This window comes from Oncorhynchus kisutch, linkage group LG5, assembly GCF_002021735.2.
Source record: "Oncorhynchus kisutch isolate 150728-3 linkage group LG5, Okis_V2, whole genome shotgun sequence".
Taxonomy (NCBI): Eukaryota; Metazoa; Chordata; class Actinopteri; order Salmoniformes; family Salmonidae; genus Oncorhynchus; species Oncorhynchus kisutch.
Genome location: NC_034178.2, coordinates 1,974,608 through 1,999,143, shown reverse-complemented (window position 1 = coordinate 1,999,143; position 24,536 = coordinate 1,974,608). Strand labels below are relative to the sequence as shown.

Here is a 24,536-nt window from a genome sequence, read left to right as displayed (position 1 = left end):
ACTGTCATCTGCCTTTTACTGAGGAGTGGCTTCCGTCTGGCCACACTACCATAAAGGCCTTATTGGTGGAGTGCTGCAGAGATAGCTGTCCTTTTGGAAGGTTCTCCCATCTCCATAGAGGAACTCTTGAGCTCTGTCCGAGTGACCATGGGGTTCTTGGTCACCTCCCTGACCAAGGCCCTTCTCCCCTGACTGCTTAGTTTAGCCGGGCAGCCAGCTCTAGGAAGTGTTTTGGTGGTTCCAAACTTCTTCCATTTAAGAATGGAGGCCACTGTCTTCTTGGGGACCTTCAATGCTGCAGAAATGTTTTGGTATCCTTCCCCAGATCTGTGCCTCAATACAATCCTGTCTCAGAGCTCTACGGACAATTCCTTCGACCTCATGGCTTGGTTTTTGCTCTGACGTGCACTGTCAACTGTAGGACCTTTAATAGACAGGCGTGTCTTTCCAAATCATGTCCAATCAATTTAATTTACCACAGGTGGACTCCAATCAAGTTGTAGAAACATCTCAAGGATGATCAATGGAAAAATGACAGACCTCAATTTCGAGTCTCTTGGCAAAGAGTCTGAATACTTATGTAAATAAGGTATTGAAGTTATTTTTATTTTTAATACATTTGCAAAAATGTCTACAAACTTGTTTTCTCTTTGTCATTATTGGGTAGTGTGTGTAGATGAGGAATTTATTTTATCATTTTAGAATAAGGCTGTAACGTAACAAAATGTGCCAGTCAAGGGGTTTGAATACTTTCTGAATGGACTGTGTTTTTAATAGGCATTTATTTCTGTAGGCGCACACAGAATGCATGTGTCGAGGAAGCGGTCGGTACGCAATTGAGTGAGAGACATGTAGGGGAAAGGGAATTTAGCGAGCAGAACTGATGCTTGGCTTGGTTTATTTTTGTGGTGTCCTGCAAATGCACATGTACAAATGGAGCACTAGAGTCAAAGCAAATTAACGTGGTCTTCAAGACAAACATTTCACAATATAGTTCTGCAATATATATGTATATATATATATAACAACAGTTTGAGTACTCCATTACGCATGCCCATCCCTACTCTCAATCAACATAGTTGGCCAATTTGTCCAGTACATCTCTGTAGTTAAATCTCAAATGAACATCAACATGCATATTTAAAAAAGTAAACTTGCATTACCGAATTCTCTTTATTCACACTACTTACTTTCAGCTTTGGACAAAGTGCAGGGGTTGGAGTCAATCAAAGCCAGCTGGAAATGCTGTCGACAGAACAGAATATCAAGGCATTATCAGCCACTGAAGGACAAGAAATACACAGAAACAAAAGAACAATGCAAAAGGTAATTCCTGTACATGAATCCCCATGCACTGAGACACTCCTTTTCCCTGACTGTCAGACTCAGACACAAGGAAATCAATTCTTCAGCAAGCTGCCTCTCCCCTTGCTCACTTTCTGCACTGCAATTAGAGAACAGGAGAGAACGAACAAGGGAGTGGGCAACTGATGAAGAGATTGCACACTGTGCAAGTCCTCTTTACAGTCCCCCATTGGTTTTGTTTGTTAGTCTCACTCAAATATAAAAAAAACTGCAAACATTTCTCTCCGCCCCATGGCAAAATGAGTAGAATTGCATGAAATTAACTACTTTGTGCATAGGATCCCCCAAAAGACCTGGCTGCATGTGTGGGTATGGATGTGGGTACACAGACCCACTGAGACCCCCATAATGAGTACAGATTTTTGGTGGCCCATTCCTGATCAATAGAATAAGGTGCCAACATATACATTTTTTTTTAAATATATATATTTTTTATCATTCTACACTAATGTTCCTCCCTGGATGTCCTGTGGGAAATGTTGTGGTGGCTCCACTGGTGGAGGAGAGAGGCAGGCAGAGTACCTTTAGGCTTGACTCGTAGTCGGTGTTGACCTTAAACATGAGGCCGAGTCGCAGGTGGATCTCCTTGGCTCGTGAGAAACTGGGGTCGATGTACAGCACCTCCTGGAAAGCTTTAATCGCCCTGGGGGAGGAGAAGAGATGGCGAGAGAGAGGAGAAGAGATGGCGAGAGAGAGGAGAAGAGATGGCGAGAGAGAGGAGAAGAGATGGCGAGAGAGAGGAGAAGAGATGGCGAGAGAGAGAGAGAGGAGAAGAGATGGCGAGAGAGAGAGAGAGGAGAAGAGATGGCGAGAGAGAGAGAGAGGAGAAGAGATGGCGAGAGAGAGAGAGAGGAGAAGAGATGGCGAGAGAGAGGGGAGAAGAGATGGCGAGAGAGAGGGGAGAAGAGATGGCGAGAGAGAGAGGAGAAGAGATGGCGAGAGAGAGAGGAGAAGAGATGGCGAGAGAGAGAGGAGAAGAGATGGCGAGAGAGAGGAGAAGAGATGGCGAGAGAGAGAGGAGAAGAGATGGCGAGAGAGAGAGGAGAAGAGATGGCGAGAGAGAGAGGAGAAGAGATGGCGAGAGAGAGAGGAGAAGAGATGGCGAGAGAGAGAGGAGAAGAGATGGCGAGAGAGAGAGGAGAAGAGATGGCGAGAGAGAGAGGAGAAGAGATGGCGAGAGAGAGAGGAGAAGAGATGGCGAGAGAGAGAGGAGAAGAGATGGCGAGAGAGAGAGGAGAAGAGATGGCGAGAGAGAGGAGAAGAGATGGCGAGAGAGAGAGGAGAAGAGATGGCGAGAGAGAGAGGAGAAGAGATGGCGAGAGAGAGAGGAGAAGAGATGGCGAGAGAGATGGCGAGAGAGGAGAAGAGATGGCGAGAGAGAGAGGAGAAGAGATGGCGAGAGAGAGAGGAGAAGAGATGGCGAGAGAGATGGCGAGAGAGAGAGAGAGAGAGAGAGAAAGAATAAATATATTCCAAGTTAGAAATGGGAGACGCCACTCAGAGAAGATGAAGAGTCAGCACTGCAGTGTTGAACAGAGAACACAGCCCTCCAGAGGAGAGAATATCACGATTAAAACAGGAGCTCTTCCTGGTTTCTTCACAACTGGCTCCCTATGCGATACTGTTCACCAGGGCCTGTAGGGGTCATGGTCAAAACAAGTGCACTATAAAATTAAATAGGGTGCCATGTGGGATGCAACTGGTGACGGCGTCACCATGGCAACCATACACATTTATTTCCCATGCACGCGCACACACACACAAAATCATAATCTAGTCCTCCATACTTAGGTAGTATAAGACAGCTACTCACCACTGAAAGGCGTTGTAATGGAAGTAGACCATGCCCAGGCCATATAGGAAGGCAGCATTCTGGAAGAGGCAGATGCACACAGAGCACCATTAAGACTAATTAGTTACAGGCCACACATACACACGCCTACACAAAACAACGCTTTCAAAATGGCTGCAGCCCAGACATGTCGTCTGCATAGGAGCCCTTCCAGAAACCCACTCTATAAGGCATCCGTCTTAATCTGTCGTCATTAGTTATGGACCATTCATTTTAACCACAAGCAATAGAAGTGACTGGTTACTGCACTAGATGCCTTTTGGGGATCGTCTCTGCTGGCCGACACAAATGGAATCACCATGTAGGCCTACCAAATGCTCACATCTCACCACAGATTTCTCGACTCAAACAGAAAACGGCAGAGAATGAGTCTAATCTGAAAGCCACAACCCACAGCGTGCCTCCAGACAAACCCCTGAATCATAACCACACACACTTCCTGTGTCTGGTTGGTCGGCCGGTGCGATGTGAATGGGTTAACCTTGGCAGGTTGAGGATGAACATGAGCAGAATATAATCTGCAGTAGAAGTAGAATGGAGACATTACTACTATAAGAGCTCCACAGATAAGAGCGTGAGTGTGTGAGTAAAGGTGTCCGCATGCTTCCCCATCAGAAACTGTTGGGAACAGTTTGTTCATATATTATGACGACATTTTGTGACGTATTTGTTCATTGTGAGCTTTGGCAACGGTGTTTCAGCTATTCATGCACGCTACATGTTTTTTCCGTGGCAAGCTGAAGTTGAGCCAAAGTCTACGCCTCTTCGCCCATCTTTGGTCAATTATAGGAATTCTTCAAATAAGTGTTTGTCATCAAGGATAGACGACTCGTTTTCATGCACATTTCACTTGAGAAACACTGCACCAAACATCTTAGATATAAATTACACGACTAAGATCTGACACAAAACATCCAAATTAAATGAAAGAACTTGAGTTAGCTTAATTCTGACTATTTTGAGGAAGTGTATACTGGCTACTGCGTCTAAAGAGGGACAAACAGAGCTATTGTCGCCTTATCTATTTTTTCCAAGCAAAGGTCTTTTAAGGGAGTTTGTGAGCACATTTGTTCAGTTTGAATAGGCTCCAGCCGAAACCAAAGCATGCGGAACCTTTCAGAGTGTGTGTCCGTCAGTAGTATTTTCTCACCTTCCAGTAGTCGGACTGTAAGCTGTAGTACCTCTGGTATGCTGATAATGCTGTGAGGAGAAAGAAGAGGGATATTAAATGCCAGACATACCAAAAGGTTAACACTAACTAACTGTGCTATAAGACCAGCTTTGTTTTCAGCAATGCCAAGTTGGGGTCAACTGCATCTAACTGAAATTAAGTTTAATTAAGTTTTTAACCCAGGTGGGGGGGACAAGGATAAAATAACAAATAAAGGGAGGTAAATCGAGTGTGACAGAAACCATGTTACCATACTGTTTTTATGCGCAATTCAATTAAATAAATAAAAATATGGATAGATAACTTGTTCTTTCGACACTGTGGGATCTTTTTGCGTCTCTAAAATTAATTATGTGAGAAATGCTGGTGGAAATGCCTTTATGCACAAATACTGATTTGGACTCGAGAAACCATGCAGTTTATTAGGCTACAGATTAAATAACCCACTGGGCACACACTGGTTGACTCAACGTTGTTTCCACATCATTTCAATGAAACGACATTGAACCAATGTGGAATAGACATCTGTGCCTTGTGGGAACTCCAGATGAACTGAACTTCACATTGTGCTGAAAGTGCACGGTGATCTTCATGTTCCGTTACAATACATTTCAAGGGGCTTGATTGATGCTTGACTGCCGTTTTGACAAATATTCTCACAATAATCTCATCGGGTAGACTAGCCTACCTGCACTCTGCCAGCTGTTGGCTGGAGCCCATGTGCCAAGACCAGAGTAGACACGGGTGTTGCACGCTATACTGAAACTTCTGGACTTTTTCCAATACTACAACATGAAAAATGGTTCGGGACTATCATTTTGTTACCGTTGGTACTTCTGTCAAATGTGTCTCACGGTTCAACAGTCTATCAGTGCAGCCAATGTCCACCTTATTAAAGTGTGAAAGCACCCTGCCTGCCTGCTCCACTTTAGGCTGCACTGGGAGTCTGGACGGCATCATGTTAGCTCCCGCTGATGCTGCACAGAAGTTAACACACTTGAATAATGACACACGGCATGTAGAAATGTTGACTTAATGTTCGCAAAACAATGTCCATACAGGAGGGGAGGGAGCGAGCGAGGGGGGAGAGCGCAAGAGGGGCGTCAACTCACCTTTAGCGTACTCCTCCAGGAGGAGGTTGAAGTGGCCTAGCTGGCAGAATAACTCTGGCTCCACTTTTCCTTCAGCCTTCAAGATGAGAGAATCATAGGAACGAACAGCCTGTGGACAAATACAGCAAGACGAAACTCAGCATGAACACAGACAGCAGTCTCTCTTACCAGGAAGTCTCACATGGGATGCGTCACAACGGCCCTTTATTCCCTACATAGCGCACTAATTTTGACCGGAGCCTCTTATGCCCTGGTCAAAGGTAGTGCACTATATAGGGGATAGAGTGCCACTTTTCAATCAGTTATCAATGTCCATATAAATGGGAGCGATGGTATGGATTTCCGTTCATTGTGTGTGTTGGACCATGTTTTGATTTGGACTTCTTCCACTGGAAAATAAAAAGCACCGCATCACTCACAGGGATGGCTCTGCCTGAGGCCTAATCACACATATTAAACACACCCACTCCTGGAGGACTACTGCTGAACTCTAGAAACCCATAAACATTGTTTCCCTGCATTCTGAGTAACAGCTCTCTGAGGACATGGCTTCTGAAACAGAGCACAATCACTAAATATACACAAACAGCAACTAAGCATTGCATCAGAACATTCCTTCAGATAGTCTGTCACACACACCTGCAGAATACACACACAGTTGAAGTCGTAAGTTTACATACACTTAGGTTTGAGTCATTAAAACTTGTTTTTCAACCACTCCACAAATGTCTTGTTCACAAACTATAGTTTTAGCAAGTTGGTCTACTTTATGCATGACACAAGTAATGTTTCCAACGATTGTTTACAGTTATAAGTGAAACAATCTCACTGTCTCACAATTCCAGTGGGTCAGAAGTTTGCATACACTAAGTTGACTGTGCCTTTAAACAGCTTGGAAAACTCCAGAAAATGATGTCATGGCTTTAGAAGCTTCTGATAGGCTAATTGACATAATTTGAGTCAATTGGAAGTGTACCACCTGTGGATGTATTTGAAGGCTTACCTTCGAACTCAGTGCCTCTTTGCTTGACATCATGGGAAAATCAAAAGAAATCAGCCTAGACCTCAGAAAAAAAAATTGTTGACCTCCATAAGTCTGGTTCATCCAAACGGCTAAAGGTACCACGTTCATCTGTACAAACAATACTATGCAAATATAAACACCATGGGACCATGCAGCTGTCATACCGCTCAGGAAGGAGACGCGTTCTGTCTCCCAGAGATTAGCGTGTTTTGGTGCGAAAAGTGCAAATCAATCCCAGAACAGCAGCAAAGGACCTTGTGAAGATGCTAAAGGAAACCGGTACAAAAGTATCTATATCCACAGTAAAACGAGTCCTATATTGACATAACCTGAAAGGCCGCTCTACAAAGCCGCTGCTCCAAAACCTCCATAAAATAGTCAGTCCTCTGGTCTGATGAAACAAAAAAATAGAACTGTTTGGCCATAATGACCATCATGTTTGGAAGAAAAAGGGAGAGACTTGCAAGCCAAAGAACACCATCCCAACCTTGAAGCATGGAGGTGGCAGCATCATGTTGTGGGGGTGCTTTGCTGCATGAGGGACTGGTGCACTTCAAAATAGATTGCATCAAGAGGACGGAAAATTGTGTGGATATATTGAAGCAACATCTCAAGACATCAGTCAGGAAGCTTGGTCACAAATGGTTCTTCCAAATAACAATGACCCCAAGCATACTTCCAAAGTTGTGGCAAAATGGCTTAATTAATAACCTGTTTAGGATATGGGGCAGTATTTTCACTTTTGGATGAATAGCGTGCCCAGAGTAAACTGCTGCCTACTCTGTCCCAGATGCTAATATATGCATATTATTAGTAGTATTGGATAGAAAACACTATGATGTTTCTAAAACTGTTTCAAAGATGTCTGTGAGTATAACAGAACTCATATGGCAGGCGAAAACCTGAGAAAAATCCAACCAGGAAGTGGGAAATCTGAGGTTTGTATTTTTCCAAAGCTTGGCCTACTGAATACACAGTGTCTATGGGGTCAAGTTGCACTTCCTAAGGCTTCCACTAGATGTCAACAGTCTTTAGAAACTTGTTTCTGGCTTCTGCTATAAAGGAGGGGGGAATGGGAGCTGAATGAGTCATGGGTCTGGCAGAGTGTCTCAGGCTCGTGACGTGCGGTCCCGACAGAGTTAGCTCTCGTTCCAGTGCTTTTCTACAGACAATGGAATTCTCCGGTTGGAACCTTATTGATGATTTATGTTAAATACATCCTAAAGATTGATTCCATACATCGTTTGACATGTTTATACGACCTGTGCCGGAACGTTTTGAGTTTGTGTCTGGACGTAGTGCTCACGCCTCATGAAGATGGATTCTTGGACTGAACACGATAACAAGAGGCTATTTGGACATAAATGGACTTTATGGAACAAAGTCATTTATTGTCGAACTGGGATTCCTGGGAGTGCATTCTGATGAAGATCAAAAGGTAGGTGAATATTTATAATGTTATTTCTAACTTCTGTTGACTCCAACATGGCGGATATTTCTTTGGCTGGATTGGGCTCTGAGCGCCGTACTCAGATTATGCTTTTTTCCGTAAAAAAAAAGTTGAATTAACCTCTTACGGCTATAGAATTAACCTCTTACGGCTATAGAGACGCTAGCGTCTCTCCTGGCCAATAGCCTGGGGAAATGCAGAAACTCAAACTTTCATTAAATCACACATGCAGGGTACTCAATTAAAGCTACACTCGTTGTGAATCCAGCCAACATGTCAGATTTCTAAAATGCTTTTCGGCGAAAGCATGAGAAGCTATTATCTGATAGCATTCCCCCCCCGAAATACCTGAACGAGACGTAAACAAAATAATTCGCGTAGCCGGCGCTACACAAAACGCAGAAATAAAATAAAACATGCATTACCTTTGACGAGCTTCTTTGTTGGCACTCCAATATGTCCCATAAACATCACAATTGGTTCTTTTTTTATTAATTCCGTCCATGTATACCCAAAATGTCCATTAATAAAGCCAGTCTGATCCAGAAAAAAAACTGCTTTCCAAAACGCAACGTAATTTTTTATAATTAAAAAAGTTGCCTATAAACTTTGCCAAAATACTTCAAACTGCTTTTGTAATCCAACTTTAGGTATTTGTAAACGTTAATAATCGATCAAATTGATGACGGGGCGATCTGTATTCAATAGCAGCAAGTCAAGAAATCATGGACGATTGTCTCTCTTTCATAACTTTCCACTGTGTAACCTCTGACAGGAAGTGCCTATTCTTAATTTCACCAAAGATTAACTTCAACCCAATTCCCAAGACTGGCGACATCGTGTGGAAGCTGTAGGAACTGTAAACTGGGCGCTATCTAATTTCCCTTGCCATAGACAATACAGGGAACTGTTTTTCCTTGGGGTTTTGCCTGCTACACAAGATCTGTTATAGTCACAGACATGTGATTTAACCAGTTTTATAAACTTCAGAGTGTTTTCTATCCACACATACTAATCATATGCATATACTATATTCCTGGCATGAGTAGCAGGACGTTGAAATTTTGCACGCTTTTTATCAAAAAGTTGAAAAAAAATGCGCCCTAACCTTTTAAGGAGAAGTTGCGCTTTAATTCTGTGAATAACACTTGTATCTTTTGTCAATGTTTATTATGAGTATTTCTGCAAAACATTACTGCACATAACGTGCCAATGTAAATAGATTTTTGGATATAAATATGCACATTATCGAACAAAACATACATGTATTGTGTAACATGATGTCCTATGTCTCATCTGATGAAGATTAAAATGTTAGTGATTCATTTTATCTATATTTTATCTCCTATTTCTCCTGTTTTTTTTACTTGGCTCTGACCTAACATAATCATATGTTGTGTTTTCGCTCTAAAGCCTTTTTGAAACCGGACACGATGGGTAGATGAACAAGACGTTTATTTCATTTGCTGTATTGGACTTGTTAATGTGTGAAAGTTACATATTTAAAAAATAAATAATGAATTTCGCGCACTGCCTTTTCAGCACAATGTTGTTGAGGGGTTCCGCTAGCGGAACGCCTGCCCTAGAAAGGTTACGAACAACAAAGTCAATGTAATGGAGGGCCCTCACAAAGCCCTAACCTCAATCTTATAGAACATTTGTGGGCAGAACTGAGAAAGCACGTGCGAGCAAGGAGGCCTACAAACCTGACTGAGTTACACCAGCTCTGTCAGGAGGAATGGGCCAAAATTTACCCAACTTATTGTGGGAAGCGTGTAAAAAGGTTTCCCGACACGTTTGACCCAAGTGAAACAATTTAAAAGGCAATGCTACCAATTACTAATTGAGTGTATGTAAACTTCTGACCCACTGGGAATGTGATAAAATAAATAAAAGCAGAAATAGATCACTCTACTATTATTCTGACATTTCACATTCTTAAAATAAAGTGGCCTAAGACAGGGAATTTTTACTAGGATTAAATGTCATGAATTGTGAAAAACTGAGTTTACATACACCGTAGCCAAATACATTTAAACTTCCGACTTCAACAGTAAGTGCATATTAGCCACAAACACTCACAAGTGGAATGACTCTTGCCTAAGAGATCTGCTTAACTTTTTTCATGTTTAATTCACTGTTGCCAATTCTGGTGTCATTTACAGTTAGGCCCTATATCTGGGTGGCTCTTAGATCAGTCACTCACCAAGCGAGCGAGAGAGAGAAGAAAAAAAAGTATGTTTGAACAAGACCGATTCAAAACTGTTTGCAGATCGAGCACTTAAAGAATGTAGATAATGACCAGCCAATGATTAACTCGATAACAGCATTAGGTATGTCTCTGAAACGTGTGTGTCCGTGTGTGTTTGGGGAGGGTGAGGTGGATAAAACGTCCACTTGTCACTCAACTGGACTACCAAGTTCAGGGGAGTTTGTGCTATGACAGTGAACCAATAACACTAGTGAGTGACGAGATTCACGTATGCCCTTGGCCTACTCAATATTCATCAACGTTGAGGGATAGTGGCAATACTGAGGTGTTTGATCACTCAGAAGGCAAGGAATGGGCTGGGGAAGAACAGAACCTAACGTGGGTATACTATCTGTGTACGGCCACTAACTCCATTACAAAAGGAGTTCCCTCTGTGGGACCAATCAGTTGGTTACATCCTGTGTGTTACGCAGACCAGACGAGAGACGTGCGTAAATGTCTGTTGTACTGCATATGGCAAAACAAAAAGGGGTACGTTCCAGATCCTAAAATGAACCCCGCCAAATGCAGGTAGATTTTGGCAAGATGTCTATTTCACCAGCCACATTGGCGGGTGGTCAGGGCTCTACAGTACAAGCATTTCACTCGCATTTGCGAATAAAAATCTAGTTCAAAGTCAAGTATGAGCACATTTATAGATACAATAAATGCTGTAGTTGCTGTGATCAGTGGCATTTTATGCCATAGCTGGTAGCTAAATCACACACACGGTGAAAAGGTATTTACCCCTTTCTAAAAGGGCTCTACTTTTCCATCAAAATAAGTTTCATTAGCTGTCTGGGTGGCTGGTCTCAGACGATCCCACAGGTCAAGAGGAGCCGGATGAGGAGGTCCTGGGCTGGTCTGCGGTTGTGAGGCCGGATGGACGTACTGCCAAATTCGCTAAAACAACATTGGAGGCAGCTTATGTTAGAGAGATGAACATTAAATTCTCTGGCAATGGCTCTGGTGGACATTCCTGCAGTCAGCATGCCAATTGCAGATATCTGTGGCATTGTGTTGACAAAACTGCACATTTTAGAATGGCCTTTTATTGTCCCCAGCACAGGTTGCACCTGATCATGCAGTTTAAATCAGCTTCTTGATATGCCACACCTGTCAGGTGGATAGATTATATTGACAAAGGAGAAATGCTCGCCAACAGTGATGTAAATAAATTTGTACACAAAATGAGAGAAAGCTTTGTGTGTATTTCAGTTCACTTTACATGTTGCGTTTATATTTTTGTTCAGTGTGTGCATATGTAGCCTGAACAATGAAAAATAGCCTCAGACCTTTATTCTTCTCCACCAAACTTTACAGTTGGCACTATGCAGTCGGGCAATAAGCGTTCTCCTGGCATCCGCCAAACCCAGATTCGTCAACCGTACTGCCAGATGGTGAAGCGTGATTCATCACTCCAGAGAACGCGTCTCCACTGCTGCAGTGTCCAATGGTGGCCACTCCAGCCGATGCTTGGCATTGTACACGGTGAGCTTAGGCTTGTGTACGGCTGCTCAGCCACGGAAACCATTTCCTCAAGCTCCCAACAGACATTTGTGTTGACGTTGCTTCCAGAGGCAGTTTGGAACTCTGTAGTGAGTGTTGCAACCGAGGACAGACGATTTCTGAGCTTGTTTGGCCTACCACTTCGCAGCTGAGCGGTTGTTGCTCCTAGACATTTCTACTTCAGAATAACAGCACTTACAGTTGACCGGGGCAGCTCTAGCAGGGCACAAATTTGACGAACTGACTTCTTGGAAAGGTGGCATCCTATGAAGGTGCCACATTGAAAGTCAGAGCTTTTTCAGTAAGGATATTCTACTGCCAATGTTTGTCTATGGAGATCGCATGGCTGTGTGCTCTATTTTACACCTGTCAGCTACAGGTGTGGCTGAAATAGCCAAATCCACTCATTTGAAGGGGTGTCCACATATAGTACCTGTCAAAAGTTTGGAAACACACTCATTCCAGGGATTCTTTATTTTTTATATTTTCTACATTGTAGAATAATAGTGAAGACATCAAATCTATTAAATAACACATATGGAATCATGTAGTAACCAAAAAGAGTGAGAAATGTATATATATTTTATATTTCAGATTCTTCAAAGTAGCCACCCTTTGCCTTGATGACAGATTTTCACACTCTTGGTATTCTCTCAACAAGCTTCATGAGGTAGTCACCTTGAATGCGTTTCAATTAACAGGTGTGCCTTGTTAAATGTTAATTTGTGGAATTTGTTACCTACTTAATGCGTAAAAGAGCCTAACAGTTGTGTTGTGACAAGGTAGGGGTGGTATACAGAAGATAGCCCTATTTGGTAAAAGACCAAATCCATATTATGGCAAAATCAAATTTTATTTGTCACATACACATGGTTAGCAGATGTTAATGCGAGTGTAGCGAAATGCGTGTGCTTCTAGTTCCGACAATGCAGTCATTACCAACAAGTAATCTAACCTAACAATTACACAACAACTACCTTATACACACACACACACACACACACACGTGTAAAGGGATTAATAATATGTACATAAAAATATGAATGAGTGATGGTACAGAATGGCATAAGCAAGATGCAGTAGATGGTTTCGAGTACAGTATATACACTGCTCAAAAACAATAAAGGGAACACTAAAATAACACATCCTAGATCTGAATGAATGAAATATTCTTATTAAATACTTTTTTTCTTTACGTAGTTGAATGTGCTGACAATAAAATCACACAAAAATTATCAATGGAAATCAAATTTATCAACCCATGGAGGTCCGGATTTGGAGTGAAACTCAAAATGAAAAGTGGAAAACCACACTACAGGCTGATCCAAGTAGTGTGTGTGTGTGGGCTCCACGTGCCTGTATTATGACCTTCCTACAACTCCTGGGCATGCTCCTGATGAGGTGGCGGATGGTCTCCTGAGGGATCTCCTACCAGACCTGGACTAAAGCATTCGCCAATTCCTGGACAGTCTGTGGTGCAACGTGGCTTTGGTAGATGGAGCGAGACATGATGTCACAGATGTGCTCAATTGGATTCAGGTCTGGGGAACGGGCGGGCTAGTCCATAGCATCAATGGCTTCCTCTTGCAGGAACTGCTGACACACTCCAGCCACATGAGGTCTAGCATTAGGAGGAACCCAGGGCCAACCGCACCAGCATATGGTCTCACAAAGGGGTCTGAGGATCTCATCTCGGTACCTAATGGCAGTCAGGCTACCTCTGGCGAGCACATGGAGGGCTGTGCGGCCCCCCAAAGAAATGCCACCCCACACCATGACTGACCCACCGCCAAACCGGTCATACTGGAGGATGTTGCAGGCAGCAGAACGTTCTCCACGGCGTCTCCAGACTCTGTCACATGCTCAGTGTGAACCTGCTTACATCTGTGAAGAGCACAGGGCACCAGTGGTAAATTTGCCAATCTTGTTGTTCTCTGGCAAATGCCAAACGTCCTGCACGGTGTTGGGCTGTAAGCACAACCCCCACCCGTCGGGCCCTCATACCATCCTCATGGAGTCTGTTTCTGACCATTTGAGCAGACACATGCACATTTGTGGCCTGCTGGAGGTCATTTTGCAGGGCTCTGGCAGTGCTCCTCCTTGCACAAAGGCGGAGGTAGCGGTCCTGCTGCTGGGTTGTTGCCCTCCTACGGCCTCCTCCACGTCTCCTGATGTACTGGCCTGTCTCCTGGTAGCGCCTCCATGCTCTAGACACTACGCTGACAGACACAGGAAACCTTCTTGCCACAGCTCGTATTGATGTGCCATCCTGAATGAGCTGCACTACCGGAGCCACTTGTGTGGGTTGTAGACTTCGTCTCATGGTACCACTAGAGTGAAAGCACCGCCAGCATTCAAAAGTGACCAAAACATCAGCCAAGAAGCATAGGCACTGAGAAGTGGTCTGTGGTCACCACCTGCAGAACCACTCCTTTATTGGGGGTGTCTCGCTAATTGCCTATAATTTCCACCTGTTGTCTATTCCATTTGCACAACAGCATGTGAAATGTATTGTCTATCAGTGTTGCTTCCTAAGTGGACAGTTTGATGTCACAGAAGTGTGACTGACTTGGAGTTACATTGTGTTGTTTAAGTGTTCCCTTTATATTTTTTTGAGCAGTGTACATATGAGATGAGTAATGTAGGGTACGTAAACATATTAAGTGGCATTGTTTAAAGTAGATAGTGATACATTTTTTACATACATTTTTGCATTATTAAAGTGGCTGGAGTTGAGTCAGTATGTTGGCAGCAGCCATTCAATGTTAGTGGTGGCTGTTTAACAGTCTGATGGCCTTGATAGAAGCTGTTATTCAGTCTCTCGGTCCCTGTTTTAATGCACCTGTACTGACCTCGCCTTCTGAATGATAGCAGGGTGAACAGGCAGTGGCTAGGTAGGTTGTTGTCCTTGATGATCTTTATGGCCTTCCTGTGACGTCGGGTGGTGTAGGTGTCCTGGAGGGCAGGTAGTTTGCCCCTGGTGATGCGTTGTGCAGACCTCACTACCCTCTGGAGAGCCTTACGGTTGTGGGCGGAGCAGTTGCCATATCAGGCGGTGATACAGTCCTACAAATCTAAAGGTCTGTGAGTGCTTTTGGTGACAAGCCGCATTTCTTCAGCCTCCTGAGGTTGAAGAGGCGCTGCTGCGCCTTCTTCACCACACTGTCTGGGCGCTGCTGCGCCTTCTTCACCACACTGTCTGTGTGGGTGGACCAATTCAGTTTGTATGTGATGTGTATGCCGGGGGGGGGGGGGGGGTTGCTCCCCCTGCTGTTTCCTGAAGTCCACGATCATCTCCTTTGTTTTGTTGACGTTGAGTGTGAGGTTATTTTCCTGACACCACACTCCGAGGGCCCTCACCTCCTCCCTGTAGGCGGTCTCATCGTTGTTGGTAATCAAGCATACAACTGTAGTGTCGTCTGCAAACTTGATGATTGAGTTGGAGGCGTGCATGGCCACGCAGTCGTGGGTGAACAGGGAGTACAGGAGAGGGCTCAGAACGCACCCTTGTGGGGTGTTGAGGATCAGCGGGGTGTAGATGTTACCTACCCTCATCACCTGGGGGCAGCCCATCGGGATGTCCAGTGCCCAGTTGCACAGGGCGGGCTCGAGACCCCGGGTCTCGAGCTTGATGAGTTTGGAGGGTATTATGGTGTTAAATGCTAAGCTGTAGTCGATTAAACGGCATTCTCACATAGGTGTTCCTTTTGTTCAGATGGGTTAGGGCAGTGTGCAGTGTGGTTGCGATTGCGTCGTCTGTGGACCTATTGGGGCGGTAAGCAAATTGGAGTGGGTCTAGGGTGTCAGGTAGGGTGGAGGTGATATGGTCCTTGACTAGTCTCTTAAAACCTGTTAAGGCTAGGGCAGAATACTGCCCCCGTTGGTGAAATGCGTGCCCATAGTAAACAGAAAAAAAATCTGTAAACAATTTCTAATATATGCATATAATAAATATTATTGAATAGAAAACACTCTAAAGCTTCTAAAACCGTTTAAATTATGTCTGTAAGTAAAAGCAGAACTCTCAGGGCACTCATTCTCCCAAACTCTCTCGTCATCCAAAAAGTTGGCCCAACTTTGACGTCATCGCCCCCACCCTTCCCAAGCACCTACGGTCCTGGGAACACTTCCTATGCCTTCAGCGCGGTGTCCGCTTTCAATGGGGCTTCTCATTGTTTGAATCGCGCGCTCACGAGAATAATGACGTACCAAAACCTTTCGGTCGCGCGAGAATACAGGTTACTCTCACGCGCAATCTGCGCCTGTGCTGTATTTCTTTCAAGATTGATTAAACGATGCGTGTGTTTCTCTTTGTCCTGAGAATTGCGGTGAAGCTATATAGCATGCTAACGCTGTGTTCTGAACCAAGTTTGACAAGTTTAGTCGACATATAATATGTAATTTCGACGTTTTGGTGCGAACTAACTTTTCTTTTTGGCTGCATTTCAACCGAAATATGTCGTGTTTGATAACCGAAAGACACAGACTTCAAAACTAAAGCTGTTTTTGGTAAGTATAAACCCTTCCAGGTCTTCTGATGGAAGAACAGCAAAGGTAAGGGAACATTTATGTGTTAAATTTGGGTTTCTGTGGAGGAGCCAAAATGCTAATTCCTGAGCGCCGACTCACATTATAGCCTAGTGAACGAAATCTGTAAAGTTAAAAATAAATGTAACACAGCTGTTTTATTAAGAAGAAGTGTATCTTTCTAAGTATATGTAGAACATGTATATTTAGTCAACGTTTATGATGTGTATTTCTGTTATCTGGCAGAGTTACCATAATTTCTCCAGGCATTGTTGTAGCATTTTTTAGCCATGACCTTCTATGTAAACCGTGATTTATGGATATAATTAGCATATTATTGAAAAAAACATAAATGTACTGTATAACATGTCCTATTCCTGTCATCTGATGAAGACTTTCAAAAGGTTAGTGAATTATTTTACTTTTAATCCTGCTTTTGTGATTGCATCTATTGTTCTACAAAATGGCTATGTAAATTAGCCTATCTTTGGTGGTGGTTTGACATAAATATGTGCTATGTTTTCGCCGTAAAACATTTTAGAAATCTGACTTGGTGGCTAGATGAACAAGGTGTTTATCTTTCATTTGAGCTATTGGACTTGTTAATGTGTGGAGGTTAAATATTTCTAAGAATATTTTTTGCGTTCTGTGTGCTACTGTGTCAGTTGAACAGTGGGGGGAGGTGCCCTAGCGGGACGTGTGGTGCTAAGAAGTTAAAGCACTTCATGATGACGGAAGTGAGTGCTAAGGGGCAGTAGTCGTTTAGCTCAGTTACCTTAGCTTTCTTGGGAACAGGAACAATGGTGGCCCTCTTGAAGCATGTGGGAAGAGCAGACTAGGATAAGGTTGATTGATTGAATATTATTTGATTGATATTGATTGAATATGTCCGTAAACACACCAGCTAGCTGGTCTGTGCATGCTCTGAGGACGCGGCTGGGGATGCCGTCTGGGCCTGCAGCCTTGCGAGGGTTAACACGTTTAAATGTTTTACTCATGTCGACTGCAGTGAAGGAGAGTCCACAGGTTTTTGTAGCGGGCCGTGTCAGTGGCACTGTATTGTCCTCAAAGCGAGCAAAGAAGTTATTTAGTCTGTCTGGGAGAAAGACATCCTGGTCCGCGACAGGGCTGGTTTTCTTTTTGTAATCCATGATTGACTGTAGACCCTGCCACATACCTCGTGTCTGAGCCATTGAATTACAACACTACTTTGTCTCTATAGCTTGTTTGATTGCCTTGCGGAGGGAATAGCTACACTGTTTGTATTCAGTCATGTTTCCGGTCACCTTGCCCTGGTTAAAAGCAGTGGTTTGCGCTTTCAGTTTCTGGTTTGGGAATGTTTTAATGGTTGCTGTGGGTACCACATCGCTGATGCACTTGAACAGACCTGAGCGCGGGAACTTCCTGTTTTAATCTCTGTCTATAGGCTGGGAGCAACAAAATGGAGTCATGGTCAGCTTTTCCAAAAGGGGGGTGGGGGGGCCTTATAAAAGTTAGAATAACAATGATCCAGGGTTTTACCAGCCCTGGTTGCACAATCAATATGCTGATAGAATTTAAGGAGTCTTGTTTTCAGATTAGCCCAGCTACAATGAATGCAGCCTCAGGATGTGGTTTCCAGTTTACATAGTCAAATAAAGTTTGTTCAGGGCCGTTCAAATAAGCAAAGACAAAATGAGAGTCCATAATTACTTTAAGACATGAAGGTCAGTCAGCACGGAAAAATAAGAACTGAAAGTTTCTTCAAATGCAGGTTCAAAAACCATCAAGTTGTATGATGAAACTGGCTCTCACGAGGACCGCCACAGGAAAGGAAGACAGAGTTACCTCTGCTGCAGAGGATAAGTTCATTAGTTACCAGCCTCAGTAACTGCAGCCCAGATAAATGCTTCAGAGTTCAAGTAACAGACATATCTTAACATAACTGTTCAGAGGAGAAACAGGCCTTCATAGTCAAATTGCTGCAAAGATACCACTAAAGGACAATAATAATAAGAAACGACTTGCTCGTTTGCCAAGAAACATGAGCAATGGACATTACACCAGTGGAAATCTGTACGTTGGTCTGATGAGTCCAAATTTGAGATTTTTGGTCCCAGCCGCCATGTCTTTGGGAGATGCCGAGTAGGTGAATGGATGATCTCGGCATGTGTGGTTTCTACCGTGAAGCAAGGAGGTGGTGGTGTGGTGGTGCGTTGCCAAAACATGACCCGCCAAACCACGCTTCTTAACACCCACCCTCTTAACCCGGAAGCCAGGTGCACCAGTGTCTGAGGAAACACTGTTCAACTGACGACCGAAGTGAGCCTGCAGGCACACGGCCCGCCACAAGGAGTCTCTAAAGCCCCTCGCGGCTAAACCCCCCACTAACCCGGACGACACTGGGCCAATTGTGCGCCACCCCATGGGACTCCTGCTCACGGCCGGTTGTGACACCGCCTGGGATCGAATCTGGTTCTGTAGGTGATGCTTCCCTCACTGAGATGCAATGCCTTAGACTGCTGCGCCACTCTGGAGTTTTTTTAATATTTGAATTTGATTGTTATTTTTATTTATTTAACTATGCAAGTCAGTTTAAGAACAAATTCTTATTTACAATTACCCCAGCCAAACCCGGACAACGCTGGGCCAATTGTGCACCGCCCTATGGGACTCCCAATCACGGCCGGATGTGATGCAGCCTGGATTCGAACCAGGTAGCGCAGTGACGCCTCTTGCGTCGAGATGCCGTGTCTTCGACCACTCAGTCACTGGCAACTAGAGCGGCTCAAGTGCCCTTGTTGCAACGGTAACCTCCGGACAGCTGAACATGCTTGCATCATCTGTGATATTTTAGTTAAGACAGGTTACAAAAAAATATAGAAAATTGAGCAATGTACCACATCACTTCTTCCTAGAAATACATTTGTTTTAAAAACATTAAAGCATGCTCATCTGTTTTTTTGTTGTAAAAAGACATGAGTGGCTGGTAGAGATATATTTTTTTTTTTACCTGCCTGCCACAGAGGCTGATGGACCAAAACTTCGTTTCGGGCCCTGGTACTTTCTCTTTGAACAGCTGAATAGTCTCAGCGTGATTGAGTGCTTGGGGATGTTTGTCTATGCCTTCTTATGTCGCAATTCAGACTGACTGGAGGTTTGTTTATGGTGGAAAGGGGGAGGGGCCAAGAGAAATGACAGACAGCACAGCTGAGGGAGGCCAAGCCCAGAACTCAACTTTCATCACAGATGACGAGATCAATCTAATTAAATTTAGCTGCGGCTCAGGCTTTATGAGAATGCGTGCGCACACACCACACAGTAGGCCTAACAAGCATTCAAGTTCATATGACAAACTAGATGAAAGTGTGCTGTTTACTACAGTAAAGTGATGATGCCTAATGTGGCACTGGTACACAATGCTGCAGGAACGAACATTGGTGCGTGGTAATGAACTCCCACAATGCATCTGTTATTTCCTAACGAGTAACACATTTCATGAAAGTAAAACAAATGCAATGATATGGGACAAAGCAAACAAGTTGTAAATGTGATTTTATACCAATAAACAAACTGCAATTGATTCCATAACATGTTAGCGCTCCACTTCATAAACAAAGTCACAGCTGCTGCAAATAAATACAATAAATTGATTGTATACCCATTTGTAAGTGTGTGTTAATGTGGAGGGGGATGTTCATTCATTGATCTAAAATCAGTTTATTCCCAAAAAAGGGCCAGGATGAGGGTGGCATGAAACATTGATGTTGTGGACTTGGATGGGGACAGTAAAAAAAAACTCCAAAGAAAGTACTCGCTATTATGCTTCTTCCTTTTAATGTCATCCTCGTGCATTGAAGTTAATATGCAACACTCATTCAATGGTACATCCCAAAAATGTGGTCCCATGTTTCATGAGGTGAAATAAAACACAAATGTTCCATTAGCACAAAAAGCTTATTTCTCTCAAACGTTGCATAGAAATTTGTTTACCTCCCTGTTAGTGAGAATTTCTCCTTTGCCAAGAAAATCCATTCACCTGACACGTGTGGCATATCAAGAAGCTGATTAAATAAACAGCATGATTACACAGGTGCACCTTGTGCTGGCAACAATAAAAGGCTACTAAAATGTTTCGTTGTCACAACAAAATGCCACAGATGTGTGCTGACTGCAGGGATGTCCATCAGAACTGTTGCCAGATAGGTGAATGTTAATTTAAATACCATAAACTGCTTCCAACATCATCGTAGAGAATTTGGCAGTACATCCGACCGGCCTCAGAGCCGCAGACCGCGTGTAATCATGACACCCCAGGACCTCCACATACGGTTTCTTTGCCTGAGAGATCCTCTGGGACCAGCCACACAGACAGCTGATTAAATTGAGGAGCATTTCTGCCTGTAATAAAATCCTTTTGAGGGGAAAAAACCCATTCTGATTGGCTGGGCCTGGCTCCCCAGTGGGTGGGCCTATGCCCTCCCAAGCGCACCCCTGCCCTGTCATGTGAACTCCATAGATTATGGACTAATTAGCTGCACCATAGAGCATCCTGGTTGGTTGCATCAATGCCTGGTACGGCAACTGCTCGTAGTGCTTACGGCCAAGTACGTCACTGGGGCCAAGCTTTCTGCCATCCAGGACCTCTATACCAGGCAGTGTCAGGGGGGAAGGCCCTAAAAAAATTGTCAAAGACTCCAGCCACCCTAGTCGTAGACTTATCTCTGTTACCACACAACAAGCGGTACCGGAGCGCCAAGTCTAGATCCAAAAGGCTTCTTAACAGCTTCTACCGCCAAGCCATAAGACTCCTGAACAAGCTAATCAAATAAATGGCTACCCAGACTATTTGCATTGTCCACCCCTCTTTTACACGGCTGCTACTCTGTTTTTTATCTAAGCATAGTGACTTAACCCTACCTACATGTACATTTTACCTTGACTAACCTGTGCCCCAGTACATCGACTCTGTACCGGTAGCTCCTGTATATAGCTTCGCTACTGTAATTTTACTGCTGCTCTTAAATTATTTTTTACTTATCACTTATTTTTCTTAAAACTGCATTGTTGGTTAAGGGCTTATAAGTAAGCATTTCACTGTAAGACCTGTTGTAGTTCTACTCATTTTATTTCTGTAGTTGCCACTTAATCCAGTGGCGGCGATACAGTGACCCAGTTCTGTCAGTGGAGTTGAACTCTGCGTTATCTGGGCGTAGATAGCTGTGCAACAGAGCGACTGTGTACCGTTCCAGACAGGGCAGACACTCAAAACTAAGAAAGCTATAGAAGATAATGAGTGGTAGAACACCTCACAGCAAAAAAAATAAAAAAATTCAGGAGACAAGTGATAATTTTTTTTAAACTCAAACCAATTGAGGAAAAAGGTCACAGTTTAAAAAAAATAAAGTGACACTATCTAACAAATGTTGAGTCAGTAGCTTCACATAAGGCTACTGGTTTTATCATCATAATGTCCAAACTTATCCCTGGTGGTCAATGCGCAATATAAAACAGCTGATGGAGAGGGGCTACATCAAAATACACATTTTAGAGTAGCAAGACAATTGCAAAACCAGGTGTAATGCAGCAGAAACGCATACGGGTCATTCATTTAGTGCATGAAAATATGTTCCATTAATGTCAAGATTTAAATTGACCACATCCCTAGGAGTGTGTCATGTGATGGCTGGGGTGAATACCAGGGTGTAGGGTAGCAAGTAATGTTACATGGGGCAGTTTGGCCAAGGGCTGCATTCCCCAAAGTGCAAGGGGCTGGTTTTAGTATGTGACATCCCGCTAGCATCTGCCCACCGAATTCTCAGAGTAGGGATATAAGGAGTACCTTTAACCTATACAATATGAATCTAAGCAACCTTTAAAGTGAGACCTAAAAAATTTAATAAAAACGACATGACATTTTAAAATTAACTGTATATCGGCTATGAAGAGACAACGGGGTCATTCCTTCATTAGACCCCTGCATCACTTGAGATAATAAATGTGGACAGAATGCATGGGTATAAAGTCCCAGCTAAATGCCGAGACAGTGCAGTCTTTCCCATGTATTCCTTTTTATTAAATAAATATATGATTATTTATCGAGATGTTAAACGGTCTCAGTGTAAAATTAAGACGACTAAACCCAGATAAAGTACGTAAAAACATATATATTTTTTAATAAATAACATCACCTTTGATAACTAACGATCACCAAAATACTAACTACACAGTCAGGAGAATCAAATTCTAAAAATGTCTCCAATGGGTCCCCATTGATTTTGTTACGTTTGAGTCACACAAATTGCGTAAGAACACAGGATAAGCCATGGCAAAATGTGTAGAATTGCAGGAAATTAGCTTTAAAATATCAACATTGTCTCTGCCGCCAAGTGGGACGCTAAAATTTCAGTCAGTGACAGCTCCATTAGCCACAGCTCCATTAGCCACACTCCCACTAGAAAGACAATTTTGCCACTGCTGCTGAAAAAAATACCAGGGGAAATAATGCAGGGAGAATGGCTGAATTGGTGAAGGTTTGAACTGGCTGGCATAGTGGTGTGGCCAGTTTGCCATCATCTCTCCAGTGATTTGAATTTGCAATAAAATATGCTTTTCTGTTTACGTTGCCAGCAAGCCTACTTTCTAAACACCCTGGGAAGCCAATCACTTCTTTTTGGTGGCAACATAGTATGGGGATAGAAGCTTCCTCCAATTGTAAACACCAACTGTGAAAATAAAAATGTCAATATAAATAGCAAAAATGTGTAAATGTGTGTGCAACTTTGCCCTTTGTTCACTGTCCAATGTGCTAGCTACAGGTTGATGCTGGGATGCAAAACCTAGCTATGAAGGGACCCATCCACAGAGGGTCAATGAAAACTGTCAACAAACCAACATAAGCCACACGGCTAAAAGGGTCAATCAAAACCTGCTAACGAATTGCATGTAATTTCGTTCGATATATGTTTTAATTGAGCTCACCACATAGCTAGATTTCGTTGTCACTACTCCCTGTCCCGCCATCTTGGACCGGCCCAGGCAGCCATGACTAGCTAGCTAGCTATCCAAACAGCTAATGCGTTGAGCTAACGTTAGTTAGCAGCCGTTGGAACATAGCGAAAGCCCGTCTCGAGCTCTTCACAATCAAAACTAACTCCGGGGCACGAGAACCGCTCAAATTCATGCATACATTTTGCACGAGCCAGATACACAGTGCAGCAAGCAAACATACTTTCCTGGCACCATGGGAAGTCTACTCCATGATAGAACGTTAAATCGCCATTAAAAACAACGTAGCCTTCCTAAACGTTAACTAGTTCTCTGACCAAGTAAGGTCACTTTATCATACTCGGCAGATTTGTCTAGCTGGCTACAAAACGTTACCTAAAGCGTATCACAGTAATGATGTTTTCTGTAAAAAGCCAAATTCTATATGTCCCTGACCACTGAATCTCTCGCTAGCTAACATTCAGAATGAGCTGGCCAACTCCAGAGTCCAACAACGCACGTTCCACAAGCTAGTTAACGTTATCAAACTAGCAGGGGACTAGCTAGACATTTCCCAGCAGGCTAAATGAAAAGGTTAGCATGTTCGTCTTATCAATATAAATGACTAGCACGCAAGTATGTACTTGATATGTTATATTACACAGCCAGCTGGCTAACGTTAATTAGCTAGCTTCTTCAGCTACCAGGCTTGTTAGCCATTTCTACTGCACCCAATACAAACCAGCTTGGTAGAAACATTTGATATGACAAGCCTTTGTGACTAACAAATAGCTAAGTTGACGAGTTCGATAAATGCAAGGCCACCCTAATAACGAAAATAGCCAGTTGGGTTACTAAAAACGTGTTTATGCAATGGAAAAGCCGTTCATTTTCACTATTGGATTAGCTAGCAAGGGAAAGAAGTCGGGTAGGAACGGTGCGTAGCCGCAGGGTCGCTCTGCGCACATCGTGTGATGGGTGTATGGTTAACCAGAGTCCGTGCTCTCACCTGAGAGTGGACTGGCTATGTTAGTTAGTTTAACAAAGTTACACGTATTACTATGTGGGCAAGTATGTAGAAGGTGCAAGTGTTGTGGTTCAAGGACCGGCTGGTCCTGTGTGTTTGCAACTTAGCGAGCTACCTTCAACAGTAAGGCCTTCGTTCTGGCGCCATCTTCATGAAGCCTCTGAAATCCAAACAGTGAGCTGCAAGCAAGAAGACAACACAGGCGGTTCAGTATCACTTGCACTGCCGTGCAAATGGATTTAACGTATAAAAACGGCAAACGCGTGTACAGAATATTAAGAA

The 24,536-nt window shown here is 43.4% G+C and overlaps 1 protein-coding gene across 2 annotated transcripts in view; it reads right to left on the bottom strand.

Annotated features, from left to right (window-relative positions):
- LOC109881340 (lysine-specific demethylase 6A-like) overlaps positions 1-24,536 on the bottom strand; it is a 52,406-nt gene that overhangs the window by 27,342 nt on the left and 528 nt on the right. For both annotated transcript variants that reach the window (XM_031824003.1, XM_031824004.1), the window contains exons 2-7: positions 24,370-24,433; positions 5,501-5,609; positions 4,368-4,417; positions 3,179-3,237; positions 1,888-2,008; positions 1,191-1,245 (exon numbers count right to left, since the gene is read on the bottom strand). In XM_031824003.1, coding sequence (XP_031679863.1) covers positions 1,191-1,245; positions 1,888-2,008; positions 3,179-3,237; positions 4,368-4,417; positions 5,501-5,609; positions 24,370-24,433 — 458 coding nt within the window. The remainder of the gene's footprint in view (positions 1-1,190; positions 1,246-1,887; positions 2,009-3,178; positions 3,238-4,367; positions 4,418-5,500; positions 5,610-24,369; positions 24,434-24,536) is intronic.